The sequence below is a fragment of the Hyperoodon ampullatus genome, assembly GCF_949752795.1.
Source record: "Hyperoodon ampullatus genome assembly, chromosome: 12".
Classification (NCBI taxonomy): domain Eukaryota; kingdom Metazoa; phylum Chordata; class Mammalia; order Artiodactyla; family Ziphiidae; genus Hyperoodon; species Hyperoodon ampullatus.
In genome coordinates, this window is record NC_136925.1 from 580038 (window position 1) to 601058 (window position 21021).

The following is a 21021-nucleotide window of genomic DNA, read 5'->3' on the forward strand; positions in this document are numbered from 1 at the left end:
AGGACTGACTGGGCATAATTAACAATTTAAATTTAGTCAAAGCATTTTTAAAAAATTTTAGTTGCCATTAACCATGGAGGAAACCTTTTACACTTCAGTTTCCTAAGTTCTTTTTTCAGGTTCTAGCAAAGTTCTGTACATTTGTTATATCTATATTGCCAAAATCATTGCTCTTATGTTGAGTGGAAAACTCCACAAAAAGCACACATTCAAAGTGAGATTGATATATGTAATAATAATTATTTTATACCAAGATTGAGCTGTGGTTTTAACTAATTCTATAGGTGATCTAAGAAATTAATTTTTAAAAACCTATTAAGCAACTTTTTTTTAATCCGCAGCAAGTTGGCATTGATAAAGGTGACATTCCTGACCTCACACAGGTAAGTGATTCTCTGAGTGAAAAATTTAGTATGCATGAAATTATTAATCCATAGTTTACCATAAATGGTCTTATCTAGGGCAGAGTCTTGTAAGCATTTAATGCATTTTTGAATGTAGGCCAACCACCTTTCTTGGAAATCATTCTAACTTGCTATTTCTTTTTTAGCTATTAAATATATTTCTGGAGATAATATGAATATTTCCCTACTCTTATAAAATCGTTTCCTCTTTAAAGGCAATGGTATTTAATTATTGAGCTCGTTTTTTCATTCTTAAACTTGAATCAAAAGGAAGCCTTGAAATGTTTAAAAAGTGTTTTATCCATGAAACGTGACTATTCATAGGCATGTAATCAGAACATTTGAACTGTTCTTCCTGCTGCTTCTCCTAGTTTTCAACATGCCCCAGGGATGGAGGAGGGGCACGAATAGCAAGAACACTGATGTTGTAGTTCTACTGTTCAATACACTGATTTTTGTCTCCCTTGTGAAGGGGAGGAATTTCTATATACAAAAGAACCTTTTTTAAAAAAATAGTGATAGATGAGTGATTTTCTGGGGACTATCTAGGAAGCAAAAACAATAGTAGAGCTTCCTTATCAATCCTTTTATCTGTTAAGAGGGTACATTGTACGGCTCCTTGGATGTAGAATCAAGATCATTCACATGTGCAGAATTACTGTAGGACCTTTCTCATAATTGGCAGGAACTATTTTTGTTTAATCAACTTGTCATGCTGCTATGGTAAATTTCTGTTCCAAACATGTTCTTTAACTAGAAATAGATGATAGGAGAGAGTTAAGATCTGCTACCATATATACCAGTAATGAATATATGACGTTTCTGTCTTTGCAAATAAAAAAAAGTTATTGTAATTGAAGAAAATTGTCATAATGAAAGGTTACCCATTTTTAATAGTATCAAAATGTATTTAATAATTTATTATCTTATTATCCCTTAAAATGTTTCTATATTTAAATGTTAACCTTAAATTTTTATTAAAAATTAGGGAAACCCAAAGTAATGGTCTCTGTATTTACATTATTAAAATACCAATTAAATACCAAGAATTCTTCATAAATAAAATTCACAGAACAATTCAGAAAATGATGGCATTGTATTTTTTTATTTAAAAGTTGGGGGAAAGTGCCTTCTAATAGACAGAATATTACTATAAAATATTTTTGCTACTATGAGAAGATAGTGTTCTTTGATCAGGTGCATACCTAAATAAGATATCGGTATCATCTTGGATATGGCTAAAAATTGTGTGCATAAAATACTATTAAAATTTCTTTATTAGATTATAATCTAATAAAGATTTATTAATTTTGTACCACTGTAATAAAAAGCAAAGAAAATCACTGTGCTTTCATTTTAAATTATCTAATTATTTACATTATTAACATTAACATTTACATTGCAGATTTTAAAAATAACCCAACTACATGTTAACCTAAAAAATGTAGATATTTAAATATTTAACTCAATGAATAGCTTTTAGAAATGGTAAATCATCTCTATTTCAACTGTATAGACTGCTCTCACCATGGAACAGAAGTAAAACTAGTCATGTCGTTAGAGAGGCTGGCAGGTTAAGAAGAAAATAGGTCCTCATTTATCTCAGTTTGGGCAGAGTCTGAAGGGAGATAAAGAAAGGTTTAAAAGGATACTTAAATACTTTTCTGTTTTTAAAATTAGAAAATTGTAGCATATCATTGACAGATTTACATACTTGCCTTTAATTTTTAATGATACTGTTATATTCATTACAGTTTATATAATCTTCTCTCAAGAAGTCCAGAGGCATAATATTTTATGTACTGATGTATGTTCTGTGTTATTATAATTTGGGGAACAGAGACCCATCCTTAAAGAAGATAAAATCCTACTCTGGGTCTAGTAGAAAGCGATTCTGTGGTAGAGATTCATTAGACACTGGTAACATTCTATCCTTTGCTTTTGTTATGACTTGAAGAGCCACATAGACTTCAGTATTAACATTTATTTTGAAATTATCTCCTTATTAAAAAAATCCTCTAGTTCATTTCTCCAGTGTATATTTAAATCTCAATTCAAAAGTTTTGTATGCTTCTGAAATTTCTTAATAAGTTACTGAATTGTGATTTCTGTTGGGTTCATGAGCAGCAGAGCTAAACGCACTCCCTAATTTTTATTTAGAACCCTTCCACAGGTCTAATTGGAGGCTTGTCATTGAGCTGGGGCTTTAGACCCACTGTGACAGTCTGGTCAGACAGAAGCTGGAATGTGAGCTGTTCTAGGGTTAGTCCTTCAGATAGTGTTAGACAAGAACTAATCTGGAGATGGGTCAGAAATGCCAGGTAGTGTGGGCTCTGTTTGAGACCTGTGAGATTGGGTTCTACTCTCTGCCAGGCTTCTCTGTGGCTGCCATGGCCACTGAATCTAGCCATGGCGATGAACAAAAATAACCAGCAAGGAAGAGGATTAAAGAGATGATGGGGACCAGAAGGGCTACCTATTGACTGGGAGTAGGGAAAGGCTGCTCCTAACTGAGAAAGGATTAGAGTTCCTCTTGCAGCAAGATGAAACAGAGGGATTGAATGGATGTCTTTCTGGTTAGAAAATGTACAGTAAATACCAGTGTGGTCATCTGTAGCCCTTTTTAAATTGTGCATATAATATCATCATAACAGCACTTTAAATGATTTATAAATACCAATGAAAAACATTTTTAAACACTCAGAATACTGTATTGAATAAGAAGTGAATATGATACCAGAACTGAAATATTCCTTCTCAGCACTTTCCAATGGTTTCTTAGATCTAATAATCAAAAAATGTGAATGACCTTTTGGTTGCTTTTTATTTCCATTTGTTTTTAATGATGCTTTAGGATCTAAAGCATCTGAATTGTAGATGGATGCTTCCTTTTTGATCCTGTACTCACAATCAGCTCTGAATTTGTTTCAAGAAAAGGATTTTCAAAATAGTATTTCCTGGTTGGTGTGTGTGCATGTGTTCCGAATTTAATATCTCTCCATTTATGAAAAACATCTTAGGTTTTGATGTCAGGAATTCTGGTTGATCTGAAAACTACTGGTAAAGAAAAGTCTCCTTTTAAAGACTGTACCACTGATGAATCGGTAACCATGATATATCACTGTTATTTATTAGCTTTCACAAGCTGCCTCTTGTTCTTTGGGTTGGTATTTTCACCTGATAGGTCTGTTGACTTCAGCATTATTTAAAATAAGCAACTAAAGATACTGCTAATTATACTAAAGTTCCTTTTACAACAGCAGAGGCATTCTCAAAGTTTTGCCCCTTGGAAATTTGAGACAGTTTTCATTTTTGTCTGCTGCATGCCAGGATGTGCTCAGTGCCATAGAGCTCAGAAGGCCAGTATTCCTACACTCAACGAACTTTACTATCAAAATAGTTTTTTTCCCTCCAAAAATGTTTGAGGAGTTTATTTCTGTTAGATTTCACATGTCCTAATAAGAGATATAAATGATGAAGCATTTTTAAACTTCTAAGCTAAAATGCTCCAAACTTAATTTTATGTGCAATGCATTGCAAAATAACACCACTTAAAGACAAAGTCAGTTTTGTAGTCTGTGTTCTTGGTCACATTTCTCTCCACTATTGTGATTTTAGTGACTACTACTTTATCTTTAATTTTTTTCTTAAATTATTAAGAAACTTTACAAAAAGAATGAAATTGCAAACTATCATCCTAGTTTTTGGTTTTTTTGTTTTACATAATTAAGAAACTATATAGGAAAAAATACTACTTCTTTTGTTATCCCATACTGTTCTCTATTTTATAACTATAAATAGCGTTTCTTAAACAGGTTTAGCACAGAATCACATTTCTTTTACATTGCATTTAATATTCAGAGGACCTAAATCTTCCAACTGGAGAGAGGTTCTATGGCTTGATATATTTTTCCTTACTGTGATCCCAATGAAAAGAATGGAAACCAAAAAGGTTAAAGTTATATGCCCGGGCCTCCTAGGTTCCATTATTATGACAATTATAATTATTACTATTATGACAATTATAATGGAAGTTATCAGGTGTGAATTCATCTAAAAATCGTTAAGCCATTTCTGTCTTCTTCCTTTTAAAGTTACAATACACATTCTGTATATTAAGCGAGCGCATCTTAAGTAGTTTACAATTTTTCTATAGAGCAAAATTTCCTTTATCTCTTAAAAATTCATTCGTTAAAACTTAGAAGTATACCCCTAGTTGTAGTTTACTGGAATTTGCTAAGTCACCTTTTACCTGAGCTATATTAAGAATTCTAATTTTTATAACTTTCAAAATTTATTATATCTCCTGAAAGTCATTTTTTCTACTCTACAGTAATTAACTTTTTATATAACTTTCACAGGGCTGTCCCTTTCTACCCTACCTTCGTCACTTTGATCAAGTTAATATTTTTGTTCACTTACTAATTTATATTTATAAATTTATGTGTGGCTCACTTAGTAATTTACATGTACAATAATCTCACATAATTATATATATAATATTATTAAGGCAGTATATGTCTATTAGTGAAATTAAAATGAATATTAAATGTACTAAACAATTTTAATAAGAATTTTATTTTCATTTGTCATTATAGGTGCAATGTAAAATGTACAGTTATACTATTTTAGCAGTTAGCATAGTTACTTTAAAATCCCTCAAAATTGGGCTTCCCTGGTGGCACAGTGCTTGACAGTCCACCTGCCGACGCAGGGGACACGGGTTCGTGCCCCGGTCCGGGAAGATCCCACATGCCGCGGAGCGGCTGGGCCTGTGAGCCATGGCCGCTGAGCCTGCACGTCCGGAGCCTGTGCTCCGCAACGGGAGAGGCCCGTGTACCGCAAAAAAAAAAAAAAAAAAAAAAAAAAAAAAAAAAAAAAACTCTCAAAATTAATTTTATATTAATTTTAAGAATAATTGTCAAAATTAAATGTATCTATAAATGTTATGCCAGTCTTTGAATGCCTATGCTGCTGTTAAAGTCTAACTTGGGTTAAGATTGTTCGAGAAAGGTGAAGGTAAATTTCTAATGCTTGAGGAATAGATGGGGTGGAATATTTATATAAACCTATTATTTCTTCTCCTAATATACAGAAAAATGCCATCACTTTATATTGCCTAAAATATGATAAAAACATTCAGGTACTTCTTAATAAAAGAGGTGAAATATATTAAATTTGCCAAAACACAGTAGTCTGTTATAACATTAATATTTGCTAAAGTTACTTTATTATGTATATAAATTACATAGGTCAATAATAAGAAAATCTTAATTGTGGTTGACTATTAAAGTTGTATTTTTTTCCCCACAACTCTCACTTACCCTCTCTTTTTTAATAAAGTAGTAATTTTCCCTAATATTTCTGTCAAATATGGGTAAGTGAGATTTTACTGTATTTTCATATTTCTGTAAGTTTTTATTTGGGCACTTATATTTTTGACTTGGATACAAATACCTTTACTTTTTTTACTGTGGTCTTATGGAAACATATGGTGAACTTGATTTAATTGAGTTTACTACATTTAAGTAATATCTTAGTAAAAGTCTATCGAATGTCATTTCTACACCGAAACCACACTGTAACACTGTTTGTTATGCAGTGAAGTTAAGTATATATATGATGGGCCTGTTTGAGATTCTGCGGAATTTAAATATCTAAGTACCAAAAGACCCTGGAATGAAATTATCTCCCATATGTATTAGGGTGCCCAGACCTGCACTATACAAAGTTACAGTGATGTTCCAGTGTATTTATTTTGAAAGAAAGCGATGCAGACATTTATTTTTTACTTTCTTATTGTAGGCTCCCAGCAGTCTTATGGAGACCCTTGAACAGCATCTAAATACATTAGAAGGAAAGAAACCTGGAAACAAGTACGCATTAGTTGTATATTCTAAATAAGATGAAAAATACTAGAGTCATTCTTTATACAGTGAGATTTATCACGGTACTACAGTTTTAGGGTATGCTTTATTGTAATTATCCTGAGTTCCCTCAAAACCCCTACCCTTCCCATTAACTTATGACATCATGACCCCATTATAGGTAATCTATCTGCAGGCTAATTCAGCAAACTAGTAGGTTGTACCTGTGTTGGCTGGACTTGCTGATTTATTTATTATTTTGCCCTCAGAAGGGACTCACAATCCTCAGAAAAAGAATTGCTCATGCTAAAAATTGAGGCTGTCATCATTGGGAACCCAATTTCCCAAGCAGCCTTTAACACTCTGTTATGTTACGAACCCTACTGTGAAAAAGCAGAGCCTTCAGGAATGGCTTTCTGGACTTCAGACTCTCCCCAGGTGGACCCTTCAGCATGGCATGCTGCTGACACTTGACAGTTATTTTTCTAGACAGAGTAGCAGTTGAGCAGCAATAAGTGTAGTTTTAGTAGATTTTCAACCTTTCTGTTTGGACACTTAGATTTTTGACCATTTTTCCTGACTGCATGCCAAAAATATCCAGGTTCCATTTTTGTCTTCTTTCCAGCCGGGGTCACACTTGTTGGTTCACAGGACCTGGTACTTTCCCGTCTTTGTACCTCGCTCAGAGTGTAATTCTGCTAATCTTGGGTGCCTCCCCTCCTTGTCTCTGCGTGCGTGCATTTTACGCATCTTGGGAGGGCCATCTCATGAGGGCTTCCTTAATCATGCACCACACTGTTTTATGACTCTCCTCCCCACCTCCCCTGCCCCGATATGTGGTTTAAATGGATTTTCTGATTCTTAAGGTCAGGGACTATTTTATACTTCATTATCTCCACCTAAAAACATAATGTAGCTCTCTCTACAGAGTCAGCTTGAAATCTGTTTTTGTTGGTGATCCAAGCTTTATGTTGATTCTGTTTAGATCGACAGCAGAAATTGGTAGAGACAACCCGTGAACTGCTCATTGCAGGGCTGTAGGCTGATCGTGGATTTTACCTGTGATACAGCTATCAAAATGCACCTCCTTTCTGCTTGCTTCTCTCTGGGCATTCTCCCAGAATCTAGACTCTCGTGCCTTGAGTCACTCTTTTGCCTGTTGTTTAGCTAAGGGTGATTTCTGTCATCTTTTCCAAGTTAGTATAAAAATTATTGCATGTCTTAAGTTTTCGATGGTAAACAACGGGGTAGGGCTCTCTCAGGCTGTGATGGCAGACCTATTTGGAATGATGGATAACAGGACCTCTCAGGGGCTCTGTCAAGGTTGTACCATTGTCCAAGGTCTGTCCCTACTTCAGTGTGGCCATGGACGATCAGACTTGTGTGTGTAGATTGATGTCAACTGAAAAGACATGCGAGTATATTAAGTCACAAAAGAGGGTGCCCGCTTCCAGTAATTGCTGCCTCCTCCCACCCCTCCCGTATTAGAGTGTCTGGGAAGCCAAATGAGTCGCCTAGGATTTAAGCCAAAGGAGGCAGGAAGCCCTAGAAATGTCCCTCTTCCTGTGGCAGATGGATCCCTTTAGCTGAGGAAATATGCATATGCCAGAGTTAGAGCCTCTCTCCCTTGGGCAACTCAGGATGCGCATGGGTGCAAGTCAGCTTCTCTGCCCTATTACCCCCTCAGGTCTCCGCACCCCTCACAGGTCCACCCTCTTCCCTCCTGAAATCTGCCAGGGCTGCAATCCTGTGAGAAGCCGCCTCCTAGAGTGGATCTCATCAGCCCTAACTTCAGCTCTAAAGCCGCCCCCTTGTGGCTGCTGCCAACTATTTTTGGACTGTTTGGCTATGGACACTTGGTAACATTTCCAAGAGTAGTAAAATATGAACTTAATGATCTTCTGTTTTGAATTACCTTGTACTGAGCGTAATTTTCCTCTCTCCTTTAAAATCATTTTATGCTTATCAGATTTCTTTTCTGAATTGGCTGAGACCACCTATGAACTTGTCTTTTGCTTATTCCCTATTTTTAAAATAAATGAACTATAGTAGTTAACTATTTTCTTCTTTGTATGTTTGTGCTTACCTGGGACCTTAAGTGAAGGGTGAGTACTATATTGAGTGACTTTTTTTGCATTTGGTTATTCCTAAAGATGCAAAAAACACTCTTAAAATTCCACATTTGGTATTTAGAACATTGAAAACTGATTTCTGTCCATTTTACACATCTGTGTTTTTTCATTATACTTTTAAAATTTTCTCTTAAGGTGGCTCACATTAATAGTTTTATTTTGGTCTTCTCTGATCAAGACTAACAGACTCTCTTAGTTGTATATTCAGATATCCCTCTTAGATTTTAGACATCAAAGACTTTTTCACTTGTTTAGTAAACAAAAGATTTCCCTATGGCACATGGCAGGAGTGCCAAAAGACAATGCTATTAAGAAAATTAATTACTTAAGCGGGTTTTCTTTGTCTTCTGGTAGCAGTATAAAACTATTCTGACCTCTAAGTCAAGTAAGTGCATAAAATGAAGCATTTTCAAATGTCTACTAAAAAATACGTAGGCCTTTTATATTTAGTGCCTTATATCCACTGATACTCGTTTTTGAAATTCTATGCAATTCTGTGTGATATGCCTTTATATATTGTCTGTTTCTGTAATTCCACAGAACAAGAGAGAAATTGATTTTATTTTATATGTGAGTTTACTAAGTGTTGAGGGTGCAAGAAACTCAAGTTTATTGTAATTAAAATTATTTGGAAGAGATAGGTTTTTCACATCTGCGTTTTGTTTGTCTTTCTGGCTAGCGTTTTTGACCAAAAACTGTAGGGATTAGTGTTGTGAATAAGAAATAAAATTTCTTCTTTTGATACTTTACCATTAATACATGGGAAGTGTAAACCTTAGCATTTTCTGTGTTCATCATAGAAACCCATGGATTTGTTTGTAACATTTTACAGGATCTATGGGTCCTTCATTCTCTTCTAAAATTACATTCGTGTTTTATTTTCCCCCAATAAGGTTCACCGTGTACTAAATTTCTCTAGCTGAAGTTATTGAAATAAGTATCGGGCTTTAAATAATGTCATTATATACAAAAGATTGTAGCATTTTCTTTTATAAAGGGCGAAGAGCCAGTGGTAGGGTAGAAAATCAGCTGAGGAACAGGTAAAAAGAAGCAATTTGTGTGTTGTGTAGGGGAGGAACAAATGTGCTGGGCTCCCCTGTGTTTTTGTCAGGACAGGCTGGAATGTGAAATGTGCACAGACAGACTTGGACTGGAGCCTGAAATCCACCATTAAAGAATGATGAGACTTTGGCGAGTTATTTACCTCTGAGCCTCAGAGCTCTCAGACTTTAATCAGTGTTGAGTGATGCTTTTTAAAGCTGTGGCCCCAATGGGAGCACCTCTGGTTCTACCTTTTTGATGAAATCATGGCAAAACCTGGATCTGGTCCACGGGAACAGAAGTCATACATCCTGACAGTTTAGTTTCATACAAAATAATTTTTAAGATGTTTGGTTAATTTATTTTTAAGATGTTTGGTTAGTTTATTTTGGTTAATATGTTTATCTGATATAAAACAATGAGATAGGTTCGCTTCCTTCAAAAAATTTGCCATATAGTGGAGAAGACAGATGAATAAGATACAGTGCTTTAAGTGGGATGATAGTGGGAGACAGGAGATTTTTTTGCTGAATCCATGGGGTAGCTACAAGTGTCATTTAGTAATAGCACTCATGCAAGAGCTTGACAAAGTGATTCTTGTGCCAATTATGATATTTTGTACTTGGGTATGAGCATGATATTCTTTAGTAGTAGGTAGAGAAGTTCTGTCATTTTTACTATGTCTTTATTTTGCTACAGAGTATAGAATATGTTAGAAACTTTTATGTATTAGTTTGGAAATACAGTTCAAAAAGTTCTCGTTCATCCTCAGTTCTCTTTTCTGTATTAATATTGCTCACTGTGTCAGTACCACTAAGAATTGGTTCATGAAAATCACTTGAGAGAGAAACAAATTAATTTCAATTAACTCATTCTTAGAAACTGACCACATCAGATGGCTTCTATGTTTTCTTTACAGAGTTAAGGCTATTATTTTCTTGGATTTTTATTTAGACTTAACTCCCTTCCTTTTCCCCATATGTAAAGAGAAAAAAAATGGTATGAGTGGAGGAATTATTAACCAAAAACTCATTAGGGAATTTTCAACCTCAGCACTAGATTTTTAGGTTCCTAAGTTTCTGAGATATAGAGAACACTGTGATTCCATTTATTTCAGTAGACCCTTAGTGAGCAACATAGAGAAGCATATATCCTTTCTTCATAGAATATGTTACTCTGAAGATAACAGCCCAACTACACATAACCTAATCGAGTGTAACCCTTATGCTTCTATCTTCCTTATATCACAGAAATCTCAGTTAGCCCTTGCTTTCATGTTCATTTTAAGTGAAAACTAAATTTAGACAGGAAATGGCAGGCTTGTGTTTGCAAATGAAGTTGAACATAAGAGGTATTAATCTGGCATATAATATTGTTAAATTTCTTTTGCTATATCCAATAAAATAAAAATTCATGATATTGTACAAAACTCCAGTTACTAAATCTCTGCTGATTTTATTTTACTCCTGCCACGTGTGATATTTTCTCTGTAGATAAGTAGAAGGGCATCCCTGACATCCTCTGACACCCTGACGATAGTCTTCTTATTGAAATGTCTTTTTTTCTTCATTTTGTTTCCTTACTAATTTATTTTCCACCAACTCAGGTTAGTAAAACCTAAGCTGTTTAGGCAGTTGTCTCTGAAGCATTTTGCTAGAAATGATATATATAATCAGTGCTACCAGCAATCTAACTGAAAAAAAAATGTATTTCTTCCTGATTTTCCCTCACTCCCTTAGACACAAGCATTGAGGTTACTCTTCTTTTTCCAGCTCCCAAGTTCTCACAGGATAATGGGAATATTTCTCATAGAGTTTTCATTACAGCCATGAAAAAACCAGACAATCTCTAGGAGTACGCACAGTGTGGAGTATGCACAATGTGTCTCAACTCAGTATGGAAGCTGAGACACACATCAGGCACAGGGCTTGTAGGGATCTTTTTTTTAGTTCTAGTGTTCCTTTTATGTATCACAATTATGACTAAATGAATCACAATATGCTTTAACCTTAATGGGTTTTCTAACTTTTAAAAATAATAAACCAGATGATTTTTTTTAATTCTGTAAAGCATTATTTTTCCCAAGTCTTGGCAAATTTTTTAAAATTCCAATTTGAACAGTTTATTTTTGATGAATGTGGGCAATAAAGGTCAATTAGAATAATTAATTGAGTTGCTAGAGATACCAAAAAAAAGATTTTGAATTTAAGAATTTCTAATACTAGAAATTAAGTGGATGGGAGACATTGGAAGCAGATGTCATAATTGAGTAAAAGATAAAATATATTTTAAAAATAGTTTTTCCATTACTAAAAAAGTCGTCTGTATATAAACAAGTTAATGCTTGACCAACCATCAAACTTAAGTGCTTCTACAAATGTATTCATGTATATCCAGTTTTAATTCTTTTTGGTTGCCTTTTAGATCTGGTGCTCCCTCTCCATTAAGTAAGGTAAGTTTGTTTTTTGTTTTGTTTTGAGCATTTTAACAACTTTTGATTGTACAGTTCAGTGGCATTAAGTACATTCACATTGTTGGGCAGCCATCGCTATCATCCGTTTGGAGAACATTTGTCATCTTCCCCAACTGAAACTCTGTACCCTTTAAACACTAACTCCCCGTCCCCCTCTCCGACCACTCTCACCCCCAGCTCCCGGCAGGCACCATTTTACTTTCTGTCTCTATGGATTTGATTACTCTAGGTACCTCAAATAAGTAGAACTGTCCTTCAGTATCTGTCCTTTCGTGACTGGCGTATTTTACTTAGCATAGAATCTTCAACGTTCATCCATGTTGTAGCATATGTCAGAAATTTCCTTTCTTTTTAAGTCTGAATACTATTCCATTCTTTGTGTGTACCACATTTTGTTCATCCATCCATCCATCCATTAATGATCACTTGGGTCACTTCCGTCTTTTGGCTATTGTAAATAATGCTCCTGTGAACATGGTGTGCAAGTATCTGTTCAAGTCCCTGTTTGCAGTTCTTTTGGGTCTACACCCAGAAGTGGAATTGCTGAATCATATGGTAATTTTATTGTTAATTTCTTGAGGAAAGGTAAGTTTTTATGTATTCCCCTTTATATTAGTTTCTTAGTCATATAGCAGTGTCATATAGCAATGTCTACTTAGCCCTCTATCTGGACTAAATTTTTCTTTAAGTAGACGAAATTTTCATACATTTATATTACAACTGAAAACAAATGTGTCAGTGTTAACAGCTTACTAGTTACAAAGCACTTTCACGTACTCTGAATCACAGCCCTGTGAGATAAATAAGGTACATAACTTTGTGCCTGCTTTGATGGTAGAGAAACGAATTGTCATTGGGTATCCTTACAAGCATGCCTTTTAGACAGTCTACCATAATAACTGTCACAACTCCTTCACCTCCCTCTCTCCTTTAGCATCCTGAAGGACAGGATTAGGGTTGTTAGTGACAAGAGTATTTACTTCTATAAGTCAGTAGTTCACATTTGCCATTGTATTTTTCACATTGCCATTTTCATTGCAAAAATGTGATAAATGTGCTCTTTCCTCTTTGCCAAATTTCTGTTACATAACTGCTGTTATTACAGACAAGAAGGTTGGCATTATGACTGCACAGGGTACCCCAGACACCCTTTGCTATGTCAATACCTGGCTGGCTGCCCAAGAGACCCTCAGGGAGCTCCAACAATCAAACAAACAAAGAAACAACCAAACTAAGCTCCCTGGTGATTCTGCTACAGAGCCAGGTTTAAAATCATTATGTCACATGGGAGAAGATGATGGTGTGGGAAGATGCAGAGTTAGCATTTCCCCACAACTAGGGAGCCTGCTGGCCACTGGTGGGGGACTCTGATGCCCAAGGAGATTGGTGAAAACCCAAAGTGAACCGGTAGGACGTAGGGGGACTGAGTGGGGAGGAGAAGTGGATGCCAGACAAGATCAGTGCCCCTGAGGCGGGGGAGATCAGGAGAGGCAGGTGGGAGGGGCCATCCAGGAGGAGCGGGAGAGGAGCAGAGGGCGATTGCCCTGCCCACTGGGGCCGCGGGAGCCTCTGACCTCCCAGGCTGGTCCCCTACAATCCAAAGCCCCCTCCAGGCCACGTGGGTTCTGGGAGCACAGGAGGGAGGCTGGGGAGATGGGGAGAAGCAGGTGGGAGGGGCCCTGTGGGAGGAGCAGGAGAGGAGCAGAGGGTGATTGCCCCACCCACTCGGGCATGGGGAGCCTGCTGAGCTCCCAGACCGGTCCCCTCCCCACCAAGGCCCACCCCTCCCTGCCGGCCGCCTTGGTCCTCGGGGCATAGGAGGGAGGCCGGGGAGATCAGGAGAGGCAGGCGGGGGCAGGGGGGAGGTGGCCCTCTGGGAGTAGCGAGAGAGGAGAGGAGGGCGTTTGCCCCACCTACTTGAACTCAGGAAGCCTGCTGGGCTCCAAGGTGAGATCCTCTGCCCTCTGAGACCAGGGGTGGGGAGCACGCCTGACCCCCTTCTGTTCCTTGAGCCTAAGCCCCACCACCCACAGTCCCCAGGGCCTTTTCCAGCCCTGTAGGTCCTGAGCATTGGCCCCACCAATTGCCCATACCTCACCCTTGCTTACTCCCTGCCCTCCACAGCCAAGGCCTTTCCCCCCATTTTTTGTTTTCTTTTCCCTCCTCCTCTTTTTTACTATTCTGGTACTGATGTACCTTCTGGTTGATTCATCTATATTTTATTTTTATATTCTCTCTAACATATCTGTTAGTTTCCTAGTCTAATTTTATTTTTTACTTTGGTATTCAGTTTTTTTTGTTTTTTGGAGTTTTTTTGCCACCCCACGTGGCTTGTGGAATCTTGGTTCATGAGCCTGGGGTTGGGCCGAAGTTCCTGTGGTGGGAGCTCCAAGTCCGAACTACTGGACTAACAGAGAACCTCAGGCCCCAGGGAATAGTCATCGCAGTGAGGTCTCACGGAGTTCCTCATCTCAGCTCCAAGAACCAGCTCTACCCAACAGCCTACAAACTCCAGTGTTGGAAGCCTCAGACCAAACAACCAGTAAGAGAGTAACACAATCCCACTCATTTAAAAAAAAAAAAAAAAGGCAAAACCTATGTCACAGATGAAGGAGCAAGGTAAAAACCTACAAGACCAAATAAATGAAAAGGATATAGACAATCTACCTGAAAAGGAATTCAGAGTAATGATAGTAAAGATGATCCAGAATATTGAAAATAGAATGGAGGCATGGACTGAGAAAATACAAGAAATGTTTAACAAAGATCTAGAAGAACTAAAGAACAAACAAACAGAGATAAATAATACAATAACAAATGAAAAATACACTAGAAGGAATCAATAACAGAATAACTGAGGCAGAAGAATGAATAAGTGAGCTGGAAGACAAAATGGTGGAAATAACTTCCAAGGAGCAGAATAAAGAAAAAAGAATGAAAAGAATTGAAGACCTCAGACAACACTAAACACACCAACATTCGAATTATAGGGGTCCCAGAAGAAGAAGAGAAAAAGAAAGGGTCTGAGAAAATATTTGAAGAGATTATAGTTGAAAGCTTCCCTAACATGGGAAAGGAAATAGACACCCAAGTCCAGGAAGCACAGAGAGTGTCATACAGGATAAACCCTAGAAAAAACACACCAAGACACATATAAACCAAACTAACAAAAATTAAATTCAAAGAAAAAATATTAAAATCAGCAAGTGAAAAACAAAAATAAAATACAAAGGAATCCCCATAAGGGTATCAGCTGATTTTTCAACAGAAACTCTGCAGGCCAGAAGGGAGTGGCAGGATATATTTAAAGTGATGAAAGAGAAAAACCTATAACCAAGATTACTCTACTCAGCAAGTATCTCCTTCACATTCAGTGGAGAAGTCAAAAGCTTTTCAGACATGTAAGAGCTAAGAGAATTCAGCACCACCAAACCAGCTTTACAACAATTGCTGAAGAAACTTCTCTAAGTGGGAAACACAAGAGAAGGAAAAGACGCACAAAAACAAACCCAAAACAACTAAGAAAATGGTAATAGGAACATATATATTGATAATAACCCTGAATGTAAATGGATTAAATGCCCCAACCAAAAGACACAGACTGGCTGAATGGATAGAGAAACAAGACCCATATATATGCTGTCTACAAGAGACCCACTTCAGACCTAGGGACACATACAGACGGAAAGTGAAGGGATGGAAAAAGATATTCCATGCAATGGAAATCAAAAGAAAACTGGAGTGGCAATACTCATATCAGACAAAATAGACTTTAAAATAAAGACTGTTACAAGAGATAAGGACAGACACTACATAATGATCAAAGGATCAATCCAAGAAGAAGATGTAACAATTATAAATGTTTATGCACCCAACAAAGGAACACCTCAGTACATAAGACAAATGCTAACAACCATGAAAGGAGAAATTGACAGTAACACAATGATAGTAGGGGACTTTAACCACCCCACTTACAACAATGGACAGATCATCCAAACAGAAAATAAATAAAGAAATACAGCTTTAAATGGCACAATAGACCAGATAGATCTAATTGATATTTATAGAACATTCCACCCAAAAGTGGAAGAATACACTTTCTTCTCAAGTGCACATGGAACATTCTCCAGGATAGATCACATCTTGGGTCACAAATCAAGCCTTGGAAAATTTAAGAAAATTGAAATCATATCAGGCATCTTTGCTGACCACAATGCTATGAGATTGGAAATCAGTTACAGGAAAAAAAACTATAAAAAACACGAATACATGGAGGCTAAACAGTGTGCTACTAAATAACCAAGAGATCACTGAAGAAATCAAAGAAGAAATTAAAATATACATAGAAACAAATGACAATGAAAACACGAAGGCCCAAAATCTATGGGACGCAACAAAAGCAGTTCTAAGAGGGAAGTTTATAGCAATTTAATCTCAACTCCAGAAACAAGAAAAATCTCAAAGAAACAATCTAACCCTACACTTAAAACAACTAGAGAAAGAAGAACAAAGAAAACCAAAGTCAGTAGAAGGAAAGAAATCATAAAGATCAGAGCAGAAATAGATGAAATAGAAACAAAGAAAACGGTAACAAAGATCAATAAAACTAAAAACTGGTTCTTTAAGAAGATAAACAAAATAGGTAAACCCTTAGCCAGACTCATCAAGAAAAAAAAGGTAGAGGATGCAAATCAATAAAATGAGAAATGAAAAAGGAAAAATCACACCTGACACTGCAGAAATACAAAGGATTATAAGAGACTACTACAAACAACTATATGCCAATAAAATGGACAAGCACAGAGAAATGGACAAATTCTTGGAAATGTAAAATTTTCCAAGACTGAACCAGGAGGAATTCGAAAATGTAAACAGATCTATCACAAGTAATGAAATTGAAACGGTAATTAAAACTCTTCCAACAAACAAAAGTGCAGGACCACATGGCTCCACAGGTGAATTCTAGCAAACATTTAGAAAAGAGCTAACACCCATCCTTCTCAAACTCTTCCAAAAAATTGCAGAGGGAGAAATACTCCCAAATGGATTCTATGAAGCCACCATCTTGCTGATAGCAAAACCAGAAGAGATCACAAAGAAAGAAAATTACAGACCAGTATCACTGATACACACAGATGTAAAAATCCTGAACAAAATACTAGCAAGTGGAATCCAACAGCACATTAAAAGGATCATACACCATGATCAAGTGGGATTTATCCCAGGGATGCAAGCATTCTTCAATATATGTAAATCAATGTGAAACACCACATTAACAAATTAAGGAATAAAAAACATATGATCATATCAATAGATGCAGAAGAAGCTTTTGACAAAATTCAACACCCATTTATGGTTAAAAAAACTCTCCAGAAAATGGGCATAGGGGAACCTACCTCAACATAATAAAGGCCATATATGACAAACCCACAGCAAGCATCATACTCAATGGTGAAAAACTGAAAGCATTTCCAATAAGATTAGGAACAAGACAAGGCTGTCCACTCTCAACCACTTTATTCAACAAAATTTTGGAAGTCCTAGCCACAGCAATCAGAAGAAAAAGAAATAAAAGGAATCCAAATCAGAAAAGAAGAAGTAAAACTGTCACTGTTTGCCAATGACATGATACTATACATAGAAAATCCTAAAGATGCCACCAGAAAGCTACTAGAACAAATCAGTGAATTTGGTAAGGTAGCAGGATACAAAGTTAATGCACAGAAATGTCTGGCATTCCTATACACCAACAATGAAAAATCAGAAAGAGAAATTAAGGAAACACTCCCATTTACCAATGCAACAAAAAGAATAAAATACCTAGGAATAAACCTGCCTATGGACGTGAAAGACTTGTACTCAGAAAACTATAAAACACTGATGAAAGAAATCAAAGATGACATAAACGGAGAAATATACCATGTTCGTGGATTGGAAGAATCAATATTGTGAAAATGACTATACTACCCAAAGCAATCTACAGATTCAATGCAATCCCTAGCAAACTACCAATGGCATTCCTCACAGAATTGGAACAGAAAATTTTACAATTCGTATGGAAATATAAAAGACCCAGAATAGCTAAAGCAATCTTGAGAAAGAAAGAAAGAGTTGGAGGAATCAGGCTCCCCAACTTCAGACTATACCACAGAGATACAGTAATCAAGACAGTATGGTACTGGTGCAAAAGAAGAAATATAGATCGATGGTACAGGATAGAATGCCCAGAGATAAACCCACACACCTATGGTCAACTAATCTGTGACAAAGGAGGCAAGGATATACAATGGAGAAAAGACAGTCTCTTCAATAAGTGGTGCTGGGAAAACTGGAGAGCTACACATAAAAGAATGAAATTAGAGCACTCCCTAACACGATACACAAAAATAAACTCCAAATGGATTAAAGACTTAAATGTTAAGACCAGACACTATAAAACTCTTGAGGAAAATATAGGAAAAACATTCTTTGAGATAAACCACAGCAAGATCTTTTTTGACCCGCCTCCCAGAGGAACAGAAATAAAAACAAAACTAAACAAATGGGACTTAATTAAACTTAAAAGCCTTTGCACAGCAAAGGAAACCGTAAACAAGACAAAAAGACAACCCCCAGAATGGGAGAAAATATTTGCAAATGAAACAACAGACAAAGGATTAATCTCCAAAATATACAAATAGCACATGGAGCTCAATATCAAACAAACAATCCAATTAAAAAAATGGGTGGAAGTACACCATGATCAAGTGGGGTTTATCCCAGGAATGCAAGGATTCTTCAATATATGCAAATCAATCAGTGTAATAAACCATATTAACAAATTGAAGGAGAAAAACCATATGATCATCTCAATAGATGCAGAGAAAGCTTTCAACAAAATTCAACACCCATTTATGATAAAAAACCCTCCAGAAAGTAGGCATAGAGGGAACTTACCTCAACATAATGAAGGCCATATATGACAAACCCACAGCCAACATCGTCCTCCATGGTGAAAAACTGAAACCATTTCCACTAGGATCAGGAACAAGACAAGGTTGCCCACTCTCACCACGATTATTCAACATAGTTCTGGAAGTTTTAGCCACAGCAGTCAGAGAAGAAAAAGAAATAAAAGGAATACAAATAGGAAAAGAAGAAGTAAAGCTGTCACTGTTTGCAGATGACATGATACTATACATAGAGAATCCTAAAGAAGATACCAGAAAACTACAAGAGCTAATCAATAAATTTGATAAAGTAGCAGGATACAAAATTAATGTGCAGAAATCTCTTGCATTCCTATACACTAATGATGAAAAATCTGAAAGTGAAATCAAGGAAACACTCCCATTTACCATTGCAACACAAAGAATAAAATATCTAGGAATAAACCTACCTAAGGAGACAACCTGTATGCAGAAAATTATAAGACACTGATGAAAGAAATTAAAGATGATACAAATAGATGGAGAGATATACTGTGTTCTTGGCTTGGAAGAATCAACATTGTGAAAATGACTATACTACCTAAAGCAATCTACAGATTCAATGCAATCCCTATCAAACTACCACTGGCATTTTTCACAGAACTAGAACAAAAAATTTCACAATTTGTATGGAAACACAAAGGACCCCGAATAACCAAAGCAATCTTGAGAAAGAAAAACAGAGCTGGAGGAATCGGCCTCCCTGACTTCAGAGTATAATACAAAGCTACAGTAATCAAGACAGTATGGTAGTGGCACAAAAACAGAAATATAGATCAATGGAACAGGGTAGAAAGCCCAGAGATAAACCATGCACATATGGTCACCTTATCTTTGATAAAGGAGGCAAGAATATACAGTGGAGAAAAGACAGCCTCTTCAATAAGTGGTGCTGGGAAAACTGTACAGCTACATGTAAAAGAATGAAATTAGAACACTCCCTAACACCGTACACAAAAATAAACTCAAAATGGATTAAAGACCTAAATTAAGGCCAGACACTATCGCACTCTTAGAGGAAAACATAGGCAGAACACTCTGATATAAATCACAGCAAGATCCTTTTTGACCCACCTCCTAGAGAAATGGAAATAAAACCAAAAGTAAACAAATGGGACCTAATGAAACTTAAAAGCTTTTGCACAGCAAAGGAAACCATAAACAAGATGAAAAGACAACCCTCAGAATGAGAGAAATATTTGCAAATGAAGCAACTGACGAAGGATTAATCTCCAAAATTTACAAGTAGCTTATGCAGCTCAATATCAAAAAAACAAACAACCCAATCCAAAAATGGGCAGAAGACCTAAATAGACATTTCTCCAAAGAAGATATACGGATTGCCAACAAACACATGAAAGAATGCTCAATATCATTAATCATTAGAGAAATGCAACTCAAAACTACAATGAGATATCATCTCACACCAGTCAGAATGGCCATCATCAAAAGATCTACAAACAATAAATGCTGGAGAGGGTGTGGAGAAAAGGGTACCCTCTTGCACTCTTGGTAGGAATGTAAATTGATACAGCCACTATGGAGAACAGTGTGCAGGTTCCTTAAGAAACCAAAAATAGAACTACCATATGACCCAGCAATCCCACTACTGGACATATACCCTGAGAGAACCATAATTCAAAAAGAGTCATGTACCACAATGTTCATTGCAGCTCTATTTACAATAGCCAGGACATGGAAGCAACCTAAGTGTCCATCGACAGATGAATGGATAAAGAAGACGTGGCACATGTATACAATGGAATATTACTCAGCCATAAAAAGAAATGAAATTGAGTTATTTGTAGTGAGGTGGATGGACCTAGAGTCTGTCATACAGAGTGAAGTAAGTCAGAAAGAGAAAAACAAATATGCTAACATATATGGGATCTAAAAAAAAAAAAAAAAAAGGTCATGAAGAACCTAGGGGCAAGATGGGAATAAAGATGCAGACCTACTAGAGAATGGACTTGAGTACACAGGGAGGGGGAAGGTAAGCTGGGACAAAGTGAGAGAGTGGCATGGACATATATACACTACCAAATATAAAATCGATAGCTAGTGGGAAGCAGCCACATAGCACAGGGATATCAGCTCCGTGCTTTGTGACCACCTAGAGGGGTGGGATAGGGAGGG

At 36.5% G+C, this 21021-nt stretch overlaps 1 protein-coding gene across 29 annotated transcripts in view; it reads left to right on the forward strand.

The window, feature by feature from the left end:
* Positions 1 to 21021, forward strand: part of SNAP91 (synaptosome associated protein 91) — a gene marked incomplete at both ends in the record, with an annotated part of 154046 nt that overhangs the window by 68757 nt on the left and 64268 nt on the right. For 22 of the 29 annotated variants that reach the window (XM_079716444.1, XM_079716417.1, XM_079716439.1 and 19 more), the window contains 3 exons: positions 342 to 383; positions 6210 to 6280; positions 11869 to 11896. In XM_079716444.1, coding sequence (XP_079572570.1) covers positions 342 to 383; positions 6210 to 6280; positions 11869 to 11896 — 141 coding nt within the window. The remainder of the gene's footprint in view (positions 1 to 341; positions 384 to 6209; positions 6281 to 11868; positions 11897 to 21021) is intronic. The other 7 variants (XM_079716419.1, XM_079716421.1, XM_079716426.1 and 4 more) reach the window with 1 other exon arrangement.